Source organism: Alosa alosa, chromosome 18, assembly GCF_017589495.1.
Source record: "Alosa alosa isolate M-15738 ecotype Scorff River chromosome 18, AALO_Geno_1.1, whole genome shotgun sequence".
In the NCBI taxonomy this organism is placed as follows: domain Eukaryota; kingdom Metazoa; phylum Chordata; class Actinopteri; order Clupeiformes; family Clupeidae; genus Alosa; species Alosa alosa.
In genome coordinates this window covers 8,682,265-8,701,710 of record NC_063206.1, presented here as the reverse complement: position 1 = coordinate 8,701,710, position 19,446 = coordinate 8,682,265, and the positions used below count along the sequence as shown (strand labels likewise).

At 45.7% G+C, this 19,446-nt stretch overlaps 1 protein-coding gene across 1 annotated transcript in view; it reads left to right on the top strand.

Annotated features, from left to right (window-relative positions):
- The first annotated feature begins 587 nt into the window (after window positions 1–587).
- fmn2a (formin 2a) overlaps window positions 588–19,446 on the top strand; it is a 48,694-nt gene continuing 29,835 nt past the window's right edge. Inside the window, exons 1-5 of the mRNA XM_048269612.1 lie at window positions 588–2,334; window positions 9,535–9,698; window positions 12,319–12,438; window positions 15,708–16,585; window positions 18,018–18,162. Of these exons, the coding sequence (XP_048125569.1) occupies window positions 726–2,334; window positions 9,535–9,698; window positions 12,319–12,438; window positions 15,708–16,585; window positions 18,018–18,162 (2,916 nt within the window). The 5' untranslated portion in view covers window positions 588–725. The remainder of the gene's footprint in view (window positions 2,335–9,534; window positions 9,699–12,318; window positions 12,439–15,707; window positions 16,586–18,017; window positions 18,163–19,446) is intronic.

Below are 19,446 nucleotides of genomic sequence, written 5' to 3'. Positions count from 1 at the left end.
GATAGGGATTTTACCTCAGTAAATCCACTTATGACTTTTTTACTCTGTACTTTGACTTACTTATTTTTACTATGTTTGTGTATGTTCACTGTTAAGTAAATACTGCTCCATCTCTCTCGTTGATTCCAGATACATTGATACATGAGTAGCAAGTATAGTAATGTGATAGGATGCAGACAATCCAGACCATCGAAACCCAGCTTCCTGTGCTCAGGGAAAGCTTTATCACAACTCCCTTCAGGCACACAGAGAGGAGAAAGAGCAGCTTAACCAACCTCATCCGGAGACAGATACAGCGACAGCAACAACAACAAGAACAACTCACATTAAAACAGCAGGCTCATCAGCAGACTTCGCAGAAGCATGCCATAGAGCATGCTCAGCTGCGCCGCTCAGCGAGCAGCCCGTCATGCGACTCGACAGAGCGAGCAGATGGGCAAGCGAGGGAGAGGGAGCGTGGGGGAGAGAGAGGGAGGGAGAGGGCGCATGCCAGGCTCTCTGCTGCAGCGTCAGAGGCAGAGGCGGCAAAGGCAGCAGCGTCACAGCAGCTCCAGTCAACACCAGAGCGAGCAAGCGCGAGCGAGGGGAGAGGATTAGAGCGAGCCATCGGGAGCAGCGCAGCACAGATTCCACTCCCACAGCATCCTCAGCCACCGCTAAAGCCAGAGCTGCACACGCTCCCCCAGCATGGCCTGATCGCAAAGGGAGTCTGGCTGCTGAAAAATATGGGGAACCAGGAGGCCAAGCAGAAGAAGGCAGTCGCCATAGGGGCAGAGGGGACAGGCAACGGGGTCAGGGTTGAGGATGGGGAGCAGGATGGATCCAGGAAGGGAGGCTTCCACAGCAAGAAGTCCCAGAGCAAATCCAGCAAACTGGGAGAGTCCACCAAGAAGAAACCCAAAGCGGAGTCCACGAAGACCTCAGTCTTCTCCAACCTGAAGAAAGGTCTGTCTCGGGCGAAAGGGGCTTCCAGGGAGAGCATCCTGGATGGTGGAGCCTCCCAGGCGTCTCTTCTTGACGGCTCGGGGATTAAAGCTGCTGACGCTAGTCTCTCTGGTGATGAGCTGGGGGGGCTGACCGACAGTGAGCCTGAGCATGGACAGCCGACGCTGGGGCAGTCGACTGTGGAGGTTGAGGAGGACAAGACCTCGGGGTCGGGATCCGACACGGACATATACAGCTTCCACTCGGCCACTGACCATCAGGACCTCCTTGCGGACATCCAGCTGGCCATACGTGAACAGCATGGCGACAGCATCCCCGACGACCCGCTCAAGGACGTGGGGAAGAGCATTACAAACCTGCCCCGAGACCCCACAATCCCAGATGCCCTTTGTGACCTTCCTTTTGATTTGGAGCCTGGAGGTGAAGAGGGTTTGGCAGATGGAGATGAGGCCAGGGTGGAGGGGAGGAGGGATGACACTGAAACAGAATTAAACGCAAGTGAGAGCACTGCAGCTCAGCAGACAGAGGAGCTGGATCAGCTCAGAGAAAGCGTCCAAGTGTCTTTGTCTGAAGTTCCCCAGCTGACCATCACCAAGACACCCAGCACTCACAGTTTCCCCGACACCAATACAACCACCAACACAACAACTAACACATCCTACGAGAGCGCTGATGAGCCGCCGGACGAGGAAACAGGAGACTTCGCCGCTTCCTTTGAGAAGGTCCTGGACAGTCATCATGATCTCTCCATGGTCTTACCTGTTGGGCTGGAGTCTGTTTTGGAACTGCCTGACCCCAGGGTGAAGGTGACTAGAGTCTCAATCGGCTCACCTAAGAGTATGAGCAGCATGGATCTAAATGTGTTGAAAGATGAGAGTGAGGAGGGCGGTGTGAGTGCTGAGGAACTGGGGTTCCTCTCTCCACAGCGGAGGACCAGCAGCAGCATCACCTTCACACAATGGGCCTCTGAGAGTCCGAAGGGATCTCGGGCTCGCCGGGCCTCCCCTGCCAACCCCATCGTCAAGCCTTACCCCACCATCCATCCAGCGTACGTGAAGACTACCACCAGACAGCTGACCTCGCCCACGCACTCTCCAGTGGGCTCCCCTGTGCCGAGCCCTCAAGTCCATCGCAGAGACTGCTCCAGCTCCGGCTCCTGGAGCTCCCGAGCGGAAAGATGGGGGGCCCAGAGGCAGAGGTCCAGCAGCATCGCTGGACCCATCAGCTACCCATCAGACTGGGCTGGGCGGCTCGCGGGTCTGCGGTCTGGATCAGAGGATGGACCTGACCCATCACAGGAGAAGGGCCCAGAACAGAAGCTTGGAGCCAGACGTACCTCCTCATGTCTGCAGACATACGGCGGGGGGTTTTCTCTGGATGTCTTCTCTGGTAAGTCTGCAGCCTTCAGTGAAGTATTGGGTATTTCTAATGGTTATCATCCATCAAAGGAACCCCTTAACTGGCTCATGAGGGTTAGTTAATCGTCTATTGAAAACACAATGAATTTAATGAAGATCATTAGAAAGAATTGAATGGACTGGCTAATGGTTTGGGAATCATAATGAAACGATTGTAATCTAATCTGCAGAAAGCCACACTAGCCGATCTCTCACGTGTAGAGTAGTGACCCTACCCCAGGTGCTTCTCTCTCTCTCTCTGCTCCACACCACCCCCCCCTCCCCCTCTCTCTGTCTTCTGCTCCTGTGATGAGTGCTGGAATGTCAGGGCACTCGGTGGCCGCCGGCTAAGAGGTCTGGGTTTCTGCATGGCTGCCCCTCTATGCTACGGGAAGCCTCCGCTCAGCATGCACATGCTCATTCTCATGCCTCTGTACGGTAACTAACACACACACACACACACCCACACACACCACACACAGAGCTTGAGCCAGCCCACACACATGCACAAACCAGACCCTAGCAGGTCACACAGGAACCTTAAAACGGGTCACATGAGGACCACAGAGAGAGAGAGGGAATGGAGGATAAGGGTGGAAAACAGGGAAAGAGAGGCAAGAGGGGGAAATTATCTGCTTTTCTTTACACTATTTCTTAGATTCTACTGAGATTTGACAATTACTAGATTCATAGGTTTTCAAAACATTAGCTTACATTTTTTTGTATTGAAATAAGTTTTTGTTCACTTTTTGTCTATTCGTTGTGCAACTAGCTGGTCAGTGCAGCTAAATGTGCACCTATCCTAGTAGACTCTCATTTTCAGAATTCTTAGAAAATTAGAGGGAGTTAGAAGGAATAGGAGAAACTCAAGACTGGTTTGACTATCACTGTTGATATATTTGTCCAATATATTTTGTTTTTTAATAGCTAAAAATGATTATTGAAGGTTCTATAATAACCATGGAGTATTCTAACAATACAGGACTGTACATTGTAGGTCAAACCTTCCCACATACAAATCCAAATGGATTATTCCATTGTAACAAAATTAACAGGCTGTGCCTTCCTGGAAGCAGAGCACCGCTGTCACATCCACTATAAAAGCCTGTCATTTAGTTTGACCTCCAAACTTGTACTTCTTTGAATTTTCCCACTCTAACATTATTATGGCCCTGATTAAGTTATCCAGAAAGGTAGCGGGAGAGACCATCACAGGCAGATTTTGATACAGAGATTAACCTCCACAATAAAGGTATTTTTCTACCATGATGTAACCATATCAGTTATAGTAAGATGACAGTTATAGCAACATTATAGATAGCATGTTGTCTACATTATAAACAAAGCCGATGGGAATTTTCAACAAGCTCTTGATCCACCATTTGGCAAGTTGACTGCAGAACACAACAGTTGAACTGATCAAACAAATCTGCTGCAGCTCTGGTGAATCTCTTTTATTAGGTCCCACAAATGCCTAATTCCTCAATGTCACACTTTCCAGATGGAAAATAATCCTGCATGATGAGCTTGTCATGCACAGAATACATTGTATACATAAATGATATTGTTATTGCAATGTGATAATTTATGTGTCTATAAACTAACAGGGATTTGGGGCAAGCACTCAAACCGACTCACAATGCAAGGATGCTATGTCCAAGACTATTTAATCTATTTCATTTAATAACTCAAACAAAACTTTGGATCAGTGAAGAATGCTACAACAAAATATCAGTCACATGCAGCAGGTTTCCATTCCTCCCAGGCCAGGCAGGGGAGTGTAAGGTGAACGTGAACACCAACCCACCCACTGCAGTCTGGGGCCAGTGGCACCGTTTACAACCCGGGGCCGTCAGCTCAGGCTTATCCTAATGTTAACCTGACCACCTCCACACAAGCAGCGAAAACAAAAACTGAACTGAGTGTCTGATGGAACTTGTCCTCATGTTAAAATAATAATAAAAAAGATCTGCTGGAGAATATTGATAGTTTGATGCAAACTGTTGCACAATGCACCGATACGAGAATTATGTGAAAGGTATCGTGCACCCTGAGATAAAACTACTTTATTTTATTAGTACTGATACTTTAAGAATGGCATGTTAATAATAGCCATATTTGTTATCAGTTAAAAAAAAGTTCCACGTTCTGTCGTCAAGGCATGCCAAGGTTTTTGCCATGGTATCATATCAGTATTGGCAGGGTTTCCCGCAGAAAATGTGTTACTTAAGGTGGTAGGGTGGGGTTTGCCGTCAGACGGGGTAAAATTTAATTCATAAAATTATTTATAACAATTATTTATCAAAATAACGTGGTCGATTCGGACAAATAAAGGCTGGCCCCCAAATACAAGCCGGGGTAATAGGGCTATCAGTCCACGAGCACTAGAAGACATTGTTTCGATTTAACTCAATAAAATTAAAGAGCTCTACTTAATATTTCATAATGTTGGTTGGTTTTATACTGTTGCCAATGAAAAGTTGTTGTCCTATGGGTCTCAACACGTCACTCTCTCAAAATATCAGTTGCTTGACGCCCCCTTCTGAGATTGCCAGAGGCTGAAGCAGTAGGCTACTACATTTAAACACAATTGTTGCCGCGAGGCATTCCAGCCTACGAATTTCATAAAAAAGTAAATCATGCATCATTAAAAAAATAACTACATTCATGCTACCATAGGCCTATTTGACTACGCAATAAGGTTCCCATTAGAGCACAGTGCACAACGTTCAATGAATGAATGAAAGCGACTGCCTGTCTCGCAATAAACAGCAGGTAGAAATCCCAACACTCTTTCAACTAGGCTACATGAAACTTAATAGTGAACCATCATTTGGGACTAAATCCCAAACCAAACCGAAATTGTATGTTTTTGATAGCCTACCGGTATGCTGCTTCAAACGCATGTCTCACAATAAAACACATGTAAGAAATACAGTAAATGCCTGCCTCGATTACAGTAAGTAAATAAAAGAACCTGGCCATAATTTAAGGATTTACGGCATTTAAAAATTGTAAGAACTTCCCATTCATGGCACGATTTTTATTATTATTTTTTTAATGCGTTCTGCAAAGAAGGGAGACTGGTGTTGGTCACAGTTTGGAATGAAAGAGAGAAAACAGTACAGAGTAACACGGCGGATAGCTGTGTTTGTTTGTTTTGACGACGTAGTTAAGGCGGCAAGTGTGTGTTGCTTAGACGGTTACCTTAGCTGCAACGTACTGCAGGAAACCCTGATTGCTAGCAAAGCTAAGGTAGATAGATAGATAGATAGATAGATAGATAGATAGATACTTTATTGATCCCCAGGGGAAATTCAAGGTATTGTGACAACACTGATAATAAAACACTCTATGGCAGGGGTTGACAACCTTAGATGGTGTAATCATTGGCAATTGACACGTAGAAAGATTTAAAATTATTATTACCATTTTTCCCCCTATGTCTATGGAGTCTTAATCTAGGGTTAGGTTGTTAAATTTGCATTGAGTTAAATAAGTAGAGTAATGGTTTCTAACTCTGGCAGCAGGCTAGGATGATGACTTACCTTTGGTGGTCTAGGAGTGTCTCAAAGTATGCAGATACAACAATCTGTAGAAAGAGATGATGATATAGGTATAGACACAATGGTAGAGAGAATTACTTTGTTGTTGGTGGCTTTCTAACTTAACTTAACCCTTGTAAGGTGTTCATATTTTTGTTACACAGCCAATGTTTCCAGGTCAGCTGGACCCATCACATTATTGGACTTTTCAATCAATACAATTTATGTAAAAATTAGGGCTGTCAATCGATTAAAAAAATTAATCGAATTAATTACATACTCTGTGATGAATTAATCTAAATTAATCGCATATATAATTTTTGCTGTGAAAGTATTTTAAATATTTAAACTCAAATGAATCATTGAATAATCAGCATTAGTGACATTAAAGTTCAAAAACACTCTTATTATTATTTTCACTGTTCAAATAATGGCCATAATAATCTATGATATGACCTAATATGCTGAGGAAATAAATTCAAAAGTGCTTTGGGAATAAGTTTTTTTTTTCACATACAAGGCATTTCAGGCCACAGATATAACCTAGGGGACACAATGAAAATAAATTAACACTCCACTCTATGTCAACACTATTTCTTTGCATTGATGTGCGACTTTAGAATTGACGAACTCCAGTGATATGCAAATTTCTTGCTGCAGACATTGCAGAGGACTTTATTTTAATCAACACTTTATTTTAATCAACACATCACTTTTTTTAAAAGTAAATGTTCCAATCAATGATCTAGGCAGCACATTTTCTTCTCTCTCTTTCATTTTATAGTCTAATGGTTACTGACTAGAACGGCTCGGGGTCAAAGGTCATACGGTTATATACAATTATATAGACATAATTTATGGAACATATTTGCCATTTACCCCTGAGATCACATTTATGATGATTTTTGTGGAAACAATAGGTAAAAAAGGTAAAGGTAAAAAAAAAAGGTGAAACAATAGAAAAGATAAGATTATTATTGGTGCTTAACTTAGAATTTACTCAGAACAGGTGAAAGTGATTGAAATGTAACAATTTTGTAACTTTGTGTAGGAATATATCAGGTGCAGAAAGACAACATTTCTGCACACAGACAACACTCACATACATCCATCGTAACATACACACAGCAGGCCGGGTTTCTCACGTATTTTAACTTTTTTTTCCCGCTGTCTTCCCGTTTTAATATTTTCCCGTAAATATCCCGTATTTTAACAATCTCATAACATTAGCTCTACCATCGGACTTGTCAGTCTCTGTACTGTTGTCCTTTTGCTACACACTTGCCTTTCCAACGAAACAGATGTTTTCAAAGCATCGTTTTGCTTGCTTGAAGGCGACAGTGAGACTATTTAAGATGACGGTGTGGTTGTCGTGAGAGCACGATTCGGTGGCACCTGCATAGTGTCCGGCCGCACGCACTGTGTGTATCGGCCTACCAGCTACGAGTAGAGAAAGAATTCCCCGTTTGTATATTCACTCCAAGTTGGCCTACCACAATTTCCCAACTCTGCACTGTAGCCCATAAACTGCATGACAGGCAATTTATATTTTCTCTCTAAAATCTCTAAAATAACCAAATGCATTTGTTCAACTTGAATAATTACGCACTAGGTTACTTGGAACGCACACATTTTGTTTGCGCATGAGAATGACAGCGCACAGGGCCATCGATTAGGCTACAGAACTTTAGCCTGGCTAGGGCTGTATAAAGTTGACCAAATTAATATAGTCTGTTGTTAGGCGTAAATAAAGTAGGCTACTTTGTTGTATTGTTTAGCTGACCAATGCACGAGCTTGCAATTATGAAACGGACTAATACTGCTGCAACCCTTCCGACGTTGGGGGACGAATGTTGACATTTTCCCGTATTCTGCGTGAGAAACCCGGGAAATCTCCCTTATTTTCAAAGCTCAATGTTGACAGCTTATGGTCTGACATGGTCAATCGTAAAAGATCGTGGGAGACAAAGGTTTCTTTGTGGTCTCATTCTTTTTTCATGGTCTTATGTATGTAGGCTACAACAAACAGTAGCCTATTCAGGGTCAGGCTGGTATTGCTGGTATTTCTCAGAAGCAAAGTGGACCTGAACAAATTACCTGTCATGGCTCCACCTGGTCCTGGGCCTACCCGCCTGAATGCTAAAAGACACCTTCTGGCAAGCTTGCTCTGAGATCTGATCCGACTCAAAGCTTCAGGTACAGGACTCTCCACATCAATCACGTAGACTGGAGGCTTTCAATAAGTAGCCTAGTCTGCAGAATGTCTATAGTCTAAAAATAATATTGAAACAGCGTTATATTCCGACAGAGTTATGAAGAGACGTGTAACGATTAGTCGCGCTAACAGACCCCATTTTGATGCTAGCTACTGTAGACATGCTAGTGGTCAAACATGCCTGTTACATTAGAGCCAAATATTTGTGCGCCAAATCCATCCCTGTCAAGGTGTGTTCTAAGGCCTTAAGGAAAGGATGGGTAGCTAACTTAACACATTTTCACTCACCCTGTTTTTCCTTCGATTCACCCTTTCCTTCACTTTTCGTGTGCTGCAGGTTGCTACTGAAAACACAGTCCGACGCATCGTCTCGACATGTGGTAACGCTATGCGAACTCGTTGGGCTTGTGTTGCCAAACTGGGCGGGTAGGCCTACTGTCTGTCGCCCTTGATTTGGTTAAATGAATCATGCATAAAATGACAAAAGTCATCGCATCTATAATACTATCACGTGGATTTATGATGACAGTGATACTGCGTAGCCCACGTTTTAGTCGCTGACCCAATCACAGCTATAGGACAGACCACTGTCGGCTACTACCATCACATGAAGATACCATCAAAATGATTGTATTTGACTAAATATCTTTTCGTTTGATATTAGTTTAATTAGTCTGCCAATCAGTCATATTCTATTTATGATTATATAGCATATGTCACTCAGACATGTTTAAAGAATCATTTAGTCTTTCACTTGGGGTCAGACATTGACAGGGTCTGGTCTGTGGTCAGAAATGTTAATCTCTCAGATTATCAGAGCTTTATATTAATCCCAATCCACTGCTTGTCTCATAATACATTTTCTTGGCAATATGGCAGATTTATTTGGCACAGCTGTTTTATTACTTGTTTACTTTGCAAAGGCTATTATAGTGCCATGTGTTTAGTCCAGCTTGATGTTGCATGGATTTTGAAAAATGAGAAACTTTGTAGCCTAGTTGGTTAGTTCAATATGAGGTGTTTAATTATTCTATCATACATGCTAATGGATCTTGCCAAATTGTCTTTGGCAATTCGCCTCAATGGAACCAATACGTATGAGACCGCTGAATCTGAAGAGAATATTGAGTTTGTGCAGAACTGATAGATGAGTGATTTTTTTAAATGGCTAGGCGCTCTAAAACTGCTCACTCATGCTCCTTTTTGCCTGTGGTAATGATGCTGTTGTGGATGAATGATTGCATTGGTGCATTAGTCTTCAGTCAACCAGGAGCTCTCACTGCTCTCTCAGCCCAAGACAGTGGGAGGCGTATTTTCAGTTTTTGCATTGTATTAGGCACACTCTGATTTTGAAAAAGACAGTCCTCTTTAAAAATGACTGGCCTCTCTCTCTCTCTCTCTCTCTCTCTCTCTCTCTCTCTCTCCCTCTCAGGTCGTACTCTGCTGGAGCGTTGTTTGGCGGGGCAAGAGGTGCCGCCGGAGGAGGTCGAGACGCTGTGCTCTCGCTTCCTGGCCCTGGGGATCCTCCAGCCTTTCAGCCACTGCTTCAGGGAGCAGCTCCAAGAAGGGGACATGCCAGATATGCTCACCTTCAATGTAAGACTAACTGCAGTGTCTTAGTAGACTAACATGCCACAGAGGATCCAGTTGTTTATAGCATGTCACCAGATGGATCGGTTTCAGCCCGTCTCAATTTATGTGACACAGTGATGTACAGTGGTCTCCACCGCTGCTAAGAAAATAGTCTGTGCAAAGATCCTTATCTGCGCTGCCTATTTTTCTCCTCGGTGTTCTCCAGGGGAGGAGTTTGTTCTTGCCAAGAGTGAGCGCATGCACATGTAGCGCTAAATAAAGTCACAGGTTGCCACTCCTCATCACAGTTCATTAAACACCTCCTCACACCGAGCTCCCCGCTCACCAGGATGCAGCATATGATGGCTGTACTGTATGCTCTCCTGTAGCTGCAGTGGGTGAAAGAGAGAGATAAAGATTGGAGGAAAGAAAGAAAGAAAGAGAAAAAGAAAAAAAGTGTGCTTGACTCGTGTTTTAGAGATCTCGTGTCATCTCAAATCCACTGCAGCACAAGATTTATATTCATCAGATAAGTAGGGAGTGAGAGGGAGGGGAGATGGATGGATAGAGAGAGAGGAAGGGAAAGAGGCGGAAGGAATGCCTGATTGCGTTCGCCTCATCCGGTCCTCAGAGAGCTTGATCGTCACATTATGAAAATGATGCTGAGGGACATTGCTCTGTTTCTTTCCGAGCGATTTGTAAAATTTCTAATTAGACTAAATGTTGTGCTACAAAACATTATGTTGTCAGTCAGTGTTGAAGTTGCCATGGTTACTGGTTATTTTCTAGGGTTGTCATTAAGTTGATCCATTTGAAAGTAGCCTGATTAGTGGAGGTCCTTATCATCAGCCAGATCGAGCTCATTTGTATTTGAATAGATGAGTGTGTATCCCGCACGCACGCACGCACACACACAAACCTGCATAATAAAAACACAGAAAGATATTCATTCTTGCTTCATTTATTCATTCAGATACTGCACAATTACACACAAACAGACACACACACACACACACACACACACACACACAGACACACACACATCTGCTCTCACAGCTCATCTGCTGACACGGTTACGTAAGAGCTCCACGTGCCCTGCCTCTCTGTGGCTCGTGTCCAGCTCAAGGCGCTCTGTCTCTGGGTAAGCTGCGCATGCCAGAGCCTCCCTGCTCCAGCCCGGGGGCGGAGGGCAGAGCGCTGCGGCTCATCACAGCACATGACAGCAGGGTTTCTCACTGCTCTTTATGGGGGCGGTGGACGGTCTGCTTTCCCCCTGTGCTATCCATTTCCCATAGACATACAGGGACACACACACAAGCTCAATGCACGCATGCTCAGACGCTAACATGGACATTATCGCTCATGCATACTTTGTGCAAATGCACATGTGGCTCACACATCATCACACGTAGCCAAGGTGGATATGATCACTCATGCATGCACACAAGCTCTTGGATACAAGCATGCACATATTGTACCTCTTTTCCTATGGTCATCTCCTTTTTGTTTCTTTTGCTCTGCCCTTTGCTTGAATTGCATCACACATGATAACCCAGTCAATTGCTTCCATGGACTAGACATTGAAATGTGATAATCACCAATCATGTCCACCATCCTTCTATGCTATGGACTTCTTGTGTAGAGCCTTTTAACAATAATGGCCTGTGTATTAGCCTACTGTATATACACCCCCATAGTCATATAATCAGCCACCACTGATGCAAAAGGAATGCATTCATCTTGCTTACTCATGATGCGTTTGATGAGAGCAGTTTAACTGCCTTTCAACTTCTATCTACACAGGCCCCTCATTGATCTGCCTTTTTTGCAGTATACAACCTTTATATTTGTATGAGTTGAAATAGAGCAGTTAAAAGACATCTCTCCAGAAAGACTACTTTTATCCTTAAAGGAGAATTGTGTATATGTTAATAACACTTGTCACTTCAGAAGAAAGGCAGTTTAACTTCTGTCAAGTCTTTTCCCTCTGTTTCTGTATCCCCCTCTCTGTCTCACTCTCTCTTTATTCCTCATCCCTTCTTTTTTCACAGCTCTGCTACAGGATCATGGTTGTTAACGCGGCTGGTTATTTTTGGAGTCTACTGATTAGTCACACGTTTAGTTTAGCACAATGGGGACTATGTGCCGTGCGAGTGCCGGGAACAACTAGCTGCCTCTGCTGAGGAGTGACTGCCTCATGTCTGTCTGGGCTACAGAGATGTCATCACTGTACTGTAGTGATGTCATGTCACTTCTCCTTCTCAGTCTCTTGTCCTCCATTGTTATACAGAACATGCTTTCTTTGGATCAATAATGTCTTTTGTTCCATTGCAGTCTTACTTCAGCATGGTAGCCTCCATCATTTCAAGTGAAATCCAAGATGAAGATGGAATAAGATAGAATAAGTTGCAGCTAAATGTGATACTGTATACAAGATGCACACCCTTCTCATCTCTCCTGTTCTCCTTTCTTCTCTCCTCTTCTCCTCTCTTCTCCTTTCCTCTTCTCTTCTCTTCTCTTCTCTTCTCTTCTCTTCTCTTCTCTTCTCTTCTCTTCTCTTCTCTTCTCTTCTCTTCTCTTCTCTCCTCTCCTCTCCTCTCCTCTCCTCTCCTCTCCTCTCTTCTCTCTCCCCCTCTCTCCTCAGGAGGAGCAGCTGTACACCTGGTCTCCCATCAGCCCACACCTCCAGCAGTGGGAGCAGCCCACGCGAGCCACGCTGGGAAGGAGATACACACAGCGCCCCCAGAGCATCAGAGTGGAGCAGGTAGGGATGTGTGTGTGTGTGTGTGCATGTGTGTGTGTGCATGTGTGTGTGTGCATGTGTGTGTGTGTGCATGTGGGTGTGTGTGTGTGCGTATGCGTGTGCGCGTGCGTGCGTGTGTGTGTGTGTGTGTGCTGCGTGCGTGCGTGCGTGCGTGCACTTAACACGGCACAATGAGCACATGTTTGTATATCAATGCTGACAAGCGAAAAGAACCCTATTCATGTTCTAAAGCTGTGTTTGACCACATGTGTGTGTGTGTGTGTGTGTGCATGTGTATGAGAGAGTGATGGAGAAAGAACGAAAGTGTGTGTGTGTGTGTGTGTATGCTCTGCATGTACATTAATCAAAAGTGCCCTTGCCTGTGCCAAGTGCTATTATATGATCCTGTGATCCAGTGATAGTCCCTTTTCAAAGGCATTGGTGCTAACCCCCACTGGTCCAACATTCTGTTTATGTTACTGTATATTATGCTACGCTTCTCACATGTGACGGCTTCAGAGCAAGCCATCTGCGGCGCAAATGTGCCTCCCCTCACACACTTTAAACAATTCTGCCGCCCCTACTTTTAAAGCTCAATGATGAATGAGCCTGTGTATTTTATGAGCTGTTGTAAACAGTCTCATTTATTTCATTTGCGACTGTTTGTTCTTTAAGTTGAAAGTGAACCCAGAGGAAGTTTCTGGCCATGTCTGAATTCTTGGTAACACTTATTACTAAATGTCTTACACCTGCGAAAGCTGCTTGCAAGCAATGCATGAACATAATGACTGCTAGCCAGGCTGACAGCCACCAGGCTAAAAAAAGGCCCAAAAGCTTTATCAATGAATGTACAGCGCAACCGGAAAGTTTTCAGAGCTTTTCAAGTTTTCCACATTTTGTCTTTGTCTACACACAATGCTCCAATACTCCACATAAAACAGGTGTTTGTAAGGTGTTTGAGTGTTTAGTAAGTTTATAAAAAGTAAAAGACTGAAATATCCCATTTACACAAGTATTCAGACCCTTTGTTATGATGCTTGCAATTGAGCTCTGGTGCATCCTACTTCTAACAGTGGTCCTTGAGATGCTTCTACAACTTTATTGGAGTCCACCTGTGCCTAGATTAATTCATTGGACATTATTGGGAGTGGTACACATCTGTCTATATAAGGTCTCACAGTTGATGGTGTATGTCAGAGTGAAAATCAAGCCATGAGGTTGAGAGAATTGTCCATAGACCTGCGAGACAGGGTTGTGCGAAGACACAAATCTAGGGAAGGATACAAGAACATTTTTGCAGCATTGGAAGTGCCTAAGAGCATGGTAGCCCCCATCATTCTCAAATGGAAAAGATTTGAAAGAAACAACAGTCTTTCTACTTCTGGCCTCCCAGTCAACCCGAAATTTCCCCAGATCTGTGGTTTCATACAACCCTGTCTTGCAGGTCTATAGACAATTCTCTCAACCTCGTGGCTTGGTTTTCACGCTGACATGCACCATCAATAATTGAATCCATTTTAAGATAAGTCTGACACATAACAAAATGTGGAAAACTTGAAAGGGTCTGAACACTTTCCGGTTGCACTGTATGGATGAAGCACAGATATTGTTTTTGAAGTTATTAAACAAAACCTATTCTCAGTAAGGCTTGATTGTATTTTATTGTTCTAATTTAACAAAGAATTAACTCTGAACACTTAACTTTCAAAAGTTATAGCTGTGAAAATATCTGACCATTTTAATATTAACTGAATATTGAACTGTCACACATCTAAATAAAAAGTCATGTCTTCATGTAGTAATTTGAATATGTCATCGGTAGCTTTTGGGACATGGATTTGTCTGCCAACAGAGGGCAGCACTTGATCAGGATTCTGGTCAGCTTGGGCTTGATCATGCAGAAGAGTTTGAAGACATATTTCTCTGGAGAGTCAGCCTACTACTCAATACTCTTATTAATAATGTAATTAATTTAATTTCATTAATTAGGCAAGTGCCTACGTGGTATTTATATCTGAACAATAGTCAATTGGGATTCCATGTAGGCTTAGACATTTAAAATGGAAGCACCCATGAACCAATGGACACTTAAACCTACATGTAAACACACACACACACATACACAGACACATACATACACACACACACACACACATACAAAAACACATTCCCAGATGTAAACAAGTAGAATTTTATTGTCATTGTCATCAGGTAGCAGACTCATCAGGCCCAGCAGTGGCACCGGCAGTGACAGAAAATTACCCTCTTAACGTCATTCTGAAGGCGTTACATGGGCTTAAAGTGAACACAGACCTCATAGCAAGCAGCCTAACTGTATCCAGACCTTTGTCTGATGTGTCTGTGTGTGCTTGCATAAATGTGTGTCAGAATTGTGTGTATGCACACATATTATGTGCCTCTGGACCCACAAATGCATGCACACAAATGTGTGTTCATATGTGTGCCTGTCTAACCACATCTGCGGACGTATGCGTGTGCGTGTGTTTATGTGTGTCTGTCTAACTGTTAGCAGTTAGACAGACACACTGTCTCTCTCTCTCTGTGTGTGTGTGTGTGTGTGTGTGTGTGTGTGTGTTAACATGTGTGTCTGTTCAACCACATGTGTGGACACATATATGTGTGTGTATACATGCATGTCTAGCCATATGTACTGTACATTTGTGTTTGTGTGTGTGTGTGTGTGTTGAACTCCTGGCTCTGGCCCGCTCTGCCTGTTTGCTTTTGAAGCCGTTTGAAGCTTTAATCGCGCAGGCCCATGCTCTCCACGAGACGCTCTGGCTCGGCTTTATGGAGCCCGGGGAGCCAGCGAGAGAGCGCGAGTCTAGACTCTTGGACTTCCGTGACCCTGTCTCATCTGGGTGTGCAACCCAATCGTTCCTCTGTTGTGTTTTTCCGCCTTTCTCTCGGGATGTGGCGAGTTGCCTTAATTTGGTTTGTCTTCATTCCCCCTCGTCCGGGAAATGGTGGTGGATTTCCCGATCAGGCAAAGTGTTTTTATTTGCTTGTGGGTCACCACATGCGTGCCTCGTTCCTGTTGGGGAAAATGAGTCCCCCTTTTTCACTAAAGTATTAGTCTGCTTCCTTGGGGAAGGGCTCCATCCTCTTTCAGCTGGGTTTCTATTAAACATGACTGTCTGGCATCTACAGTACTGCCTCATGGTGGCTTTACAGCAAATCTTGTTGAATGTTTTTGCAATTGGCCGCTCTGCTGTGGAAGCCTCACTGAGATCCTGATCTTCATCTTTTTTCCCCCCTTTTTCTGTCAACAGGAGGAAGGCGCGTCGGGAGCTGGAAGTGTCCAAGGCGGAGATTCCGGCATGATCCAGCAGCTCGAGCGGACGATACGGGAGTTACACGATAAGATTTCCTACTTGGAGAAGCAACAGGTGTCGCTGGAGAGGGGTATTTGCAGCCAGGAGGGGGAGGGAGGGGAGGATGTTACGGACTCGAGTGCGAATGACTCACAGAAGCCAGGCAGCCCGACAGGGAGCAGCCAGCAGGCCAAGTCCAGCCAGACCTCACCAGTGGAGGGGGCGTTCCCTTTCCCAGTGCCTTTGTCAGACAGGATTGCACCTCCCACTCAGCCAGGGTTCACCTGCACCTGTCAGACCTTACAGCAACCCCCTCCTCCTCCACCTCCTCCCCCTGGCACAGATCCCTCTCTCTCTCTACCTCCACCATCGTCTCTATCAGGACTCTCCGCTGGGCTGCCTGCTCCTCCACCTCCTCCTCCTCCTCCGCCGCCTCCTCTACCGGGAGCTGCAGCCGGTCCTCCTCCACCTCCCCCTCCACCACCTCCTCTCCCTGGACAAGCAGCGTGTCCTCCTCCCCCCCCCCCTCCGCCTCTCCCGGGAGCAGGCCCTCCAGGACTTCCTCCGCCACCGCCTCCCCTCCCTGGCATGGGCCCTCCTCCTCCTCCACCACCGCCGCCTCCTCCTGGTATGGGGGGACCCCCGCCACCCCCTCCTCCACCAGGCATGGGTCCACCACCACCGCCTCCAGGCCCTGGCTGCCCACCCCCTCCGTTCCCCCCAGGAGGCTTTGGCATGGCCCTGGCCCAGGAGGCCGCCCCCCTGAAGGCCGTCATCGAGCCCCCCAGGCCCATGAAGCCACTCTACTGGACCAGGATCCAGCTCCATGCTAAAAAGTAATTACACGACTCATTGCTTAGCTCCGGTCTGTGTGTGAATATAGACTTTTTTTTGTGTGTGTGTGCTTCTGTGTGTCCATGGCTGTGTATGCGTGGGCGAGATGGGGAGTGTGTTTGTGTATGTGTGTTTATTTTTCTTTCTCTGTGAGTGTTTAAGTCATATTGAGATTGATTCATGTCTGGAGTAGGCTTTTCTCACTGTACATCTGTCTGGAGTCAGCAGTATTGAATTTATGTCACCCTAGCAAACACTATGAATGTGCATTGCAATATGAGTGAGTTGCCTGTGTGTGTCTGTGTGTCTGTGTGTCTGTGCCTGCCTGCAAATGTTTGTCTATGTCTCCATGATCTATGATACATAAGCATTTGTTTATTTGGCAGAATCTCCCATCCAAAGTGAATGAGATGTCTGGGTGCACTGGGTTCACATTATGTCAATTTCTCCACTAAGCCCAGAGAAGCCAGCAAGCCCCATCACTCACACTACACAGCGCCACGCTCTAAATCAAGCCATCCGCTGGGTAAATAGTGGGGTATAAACGGCAATATAAATACAAATTTCTAATAACAGATCTCCAAATATGTCCACCGTGCACAGAGTCTCAGTTTGTATGCTGAGCTCCAATAAACACGCTAATAAGTAAATTACCCAGCCAGAGGCCCTGGAGGCTTAGAGGTGCCATGGATTTGCTGTAGCTGATAAGGATCAGTGGTTGTCGGCCCTAGCAGAGGGCTCCTGCGCTGCAGAGGAAGGCGGACTGAATCGCAGTGTAAAATGAGGGGAAGATGTCGGGCGCAGTGTGGTCAACCACTCGCAGAGTGGGAACAGATGCTTGTGGACTCAGCCTTCCACTGCAAAGAGCTGCGCATTAATAAGGCTCTTGTGTTCCATCTGAAGAACGCAGCGCAAAACAGCAGTGGGCTCTTTTAATAAGTTTGCCATAGCCGATAATGAGTTTTTCCTCAAAAAAGTCACTACATTTGCAATTTTGTGCTAATCAGTGCAATACACTCCAGCACAACACTGGAATGACTATGCTCATGCTGTTATTGTATTTTTACATTCCTATGTGCCCTCAAAAATAACAACCATGGCAAAAAACCCAATACTTTTAGCCTTGTTGGCAATTCATTCTCCTAAACATTTTAGTCACTGTAAAAGTCCATGTTATGTGACTACAAAGCTGTGCATCCTACCTAAAGATTATGCCTTGATTTCGAAATAAATAGATTATCGGTAGTCCTCAAAACTAAGTGCATTACAAGGCCAGCTTATGGTTTCAACTTAACCACATAACCTAATATCACAATAGCAATGACCGTGTCTGTCAACTGAGTTTGACGAGACCACATACAGGGTGACTCATTCCTAGTGGTGTGATGAAGCTTCTGAAAATAGATGGTTTCTTCTATCTGTCTGCATCTTCAGGAACGCTAATGGTGCTCTTGTGTGGGAGAAGATTGAAGAGCCATCTGTGGACTTTGATGAGTTTGTCGAACTTTTCTCTAAGAGTGCCATGAAGGAAAAGAAGAAGCCCATATCAGATACCATCACCAAGTCCAAGGCTAAACAGGTAAAAGCCTCCGATTCCTCTGTCCCAAAAGACTACTCTGAATCAGACTGAATTGTGGGAAGCAAAGACGACCACAACATGAGAGTGTGCCCTCCAGGGGATGGTTTCCATCATATCTTCATCTTACTCACGTCGCGGTTTGTGAGAACAAAGTGAATATCGCTGTCAGTCTGTGGTCGTGAGACACTTTCATAAAAGTTCCTCCACTCATTTTCAAAGTGTTTTTGCTGAGTGCCGCGCCTCCGATCCCCGGCTCTTTGGCACGCCGATGTATGATTCACTCATTTCGACACCATCGGCGTCCCAGCCATCAGCGAGGCAGCGGCGGCGGCCGCAGCAGCAGCGGCAGCTTTGAAGGTGCTGATCAGCACTCAGGCGCCCCGGGGAGAGGAGCGATGGCGAGCGGCGCTGTGCGGGCGCGGGCTCTGGGGAGACGGGCTCTTAACGATGTGGGAGATGCTGCTGCAGATTGGGTCGGGGGCACAGCGGGTCGGTTCCCTTTCTTGTTGTCGGGGGAGAGCGGCTGTGGTGTTCGGGGTGGTGGATCTCCTACCGAGAGGTGGCTTGGGGTCCGGATGAATGGGGGGGGGTTGGGGCTTGGGGTGGGTAAAGGCGGGGTGGCGGGGGGGGGGGGGTTGGGGGGGTGCGGGGGTAAAGGCGGGGTGGCGGGGTCGGGCGGCGGGCTTCCATGGCAGCTTAAAACACGGGCGAGCACAGAGGCACGATTATGTGGCCGTGTTTTTTGTTTTTTCCTTCTCTGCTGCCGCAAGCGCAATGAGGCGCGAAGCCCCAGCGACTGGTGTGTGGCGCGCTAATGGCGGTTACAAGCGGGGCCGATGAGTCGGCGCGGTGGGGACATGATTCACAGCGTCCGAGCTTTTCTTCCTTTCGTTTGTTGCTTTTTATATCCGCGTCCCTCGTGACCTTTTTTTTTTGTGTGTAATTTTTTTTTTTTTTACTTACTGGCACGGCCCACGTCTCTCTCTCTCTCTCTCTCTCTCTCTCTCTCTCTCCTGTGCTCTGTCTTTCTCACTCTCCCGCACTCTCTCGCACGCCCTCACTCGCTGGCTCAGACAGGAGGAGGAGAGTGATGTCACTTCACGTCTGAGTCTCGGCGTTAGCATCTCTATGTCCCTGTTTGCGCTCTCTGCGGTCGCTGTGATCTGAGGAGGCACAGGACAGATCTGTGTTGACTTAGCCCTCCACTGCGCCGCCTAGCTCTCCGCATGCACAAGCATGTAGATTTCCGTGTTTCTGTGTCTTTGGAACACACTTCTGGCTTGT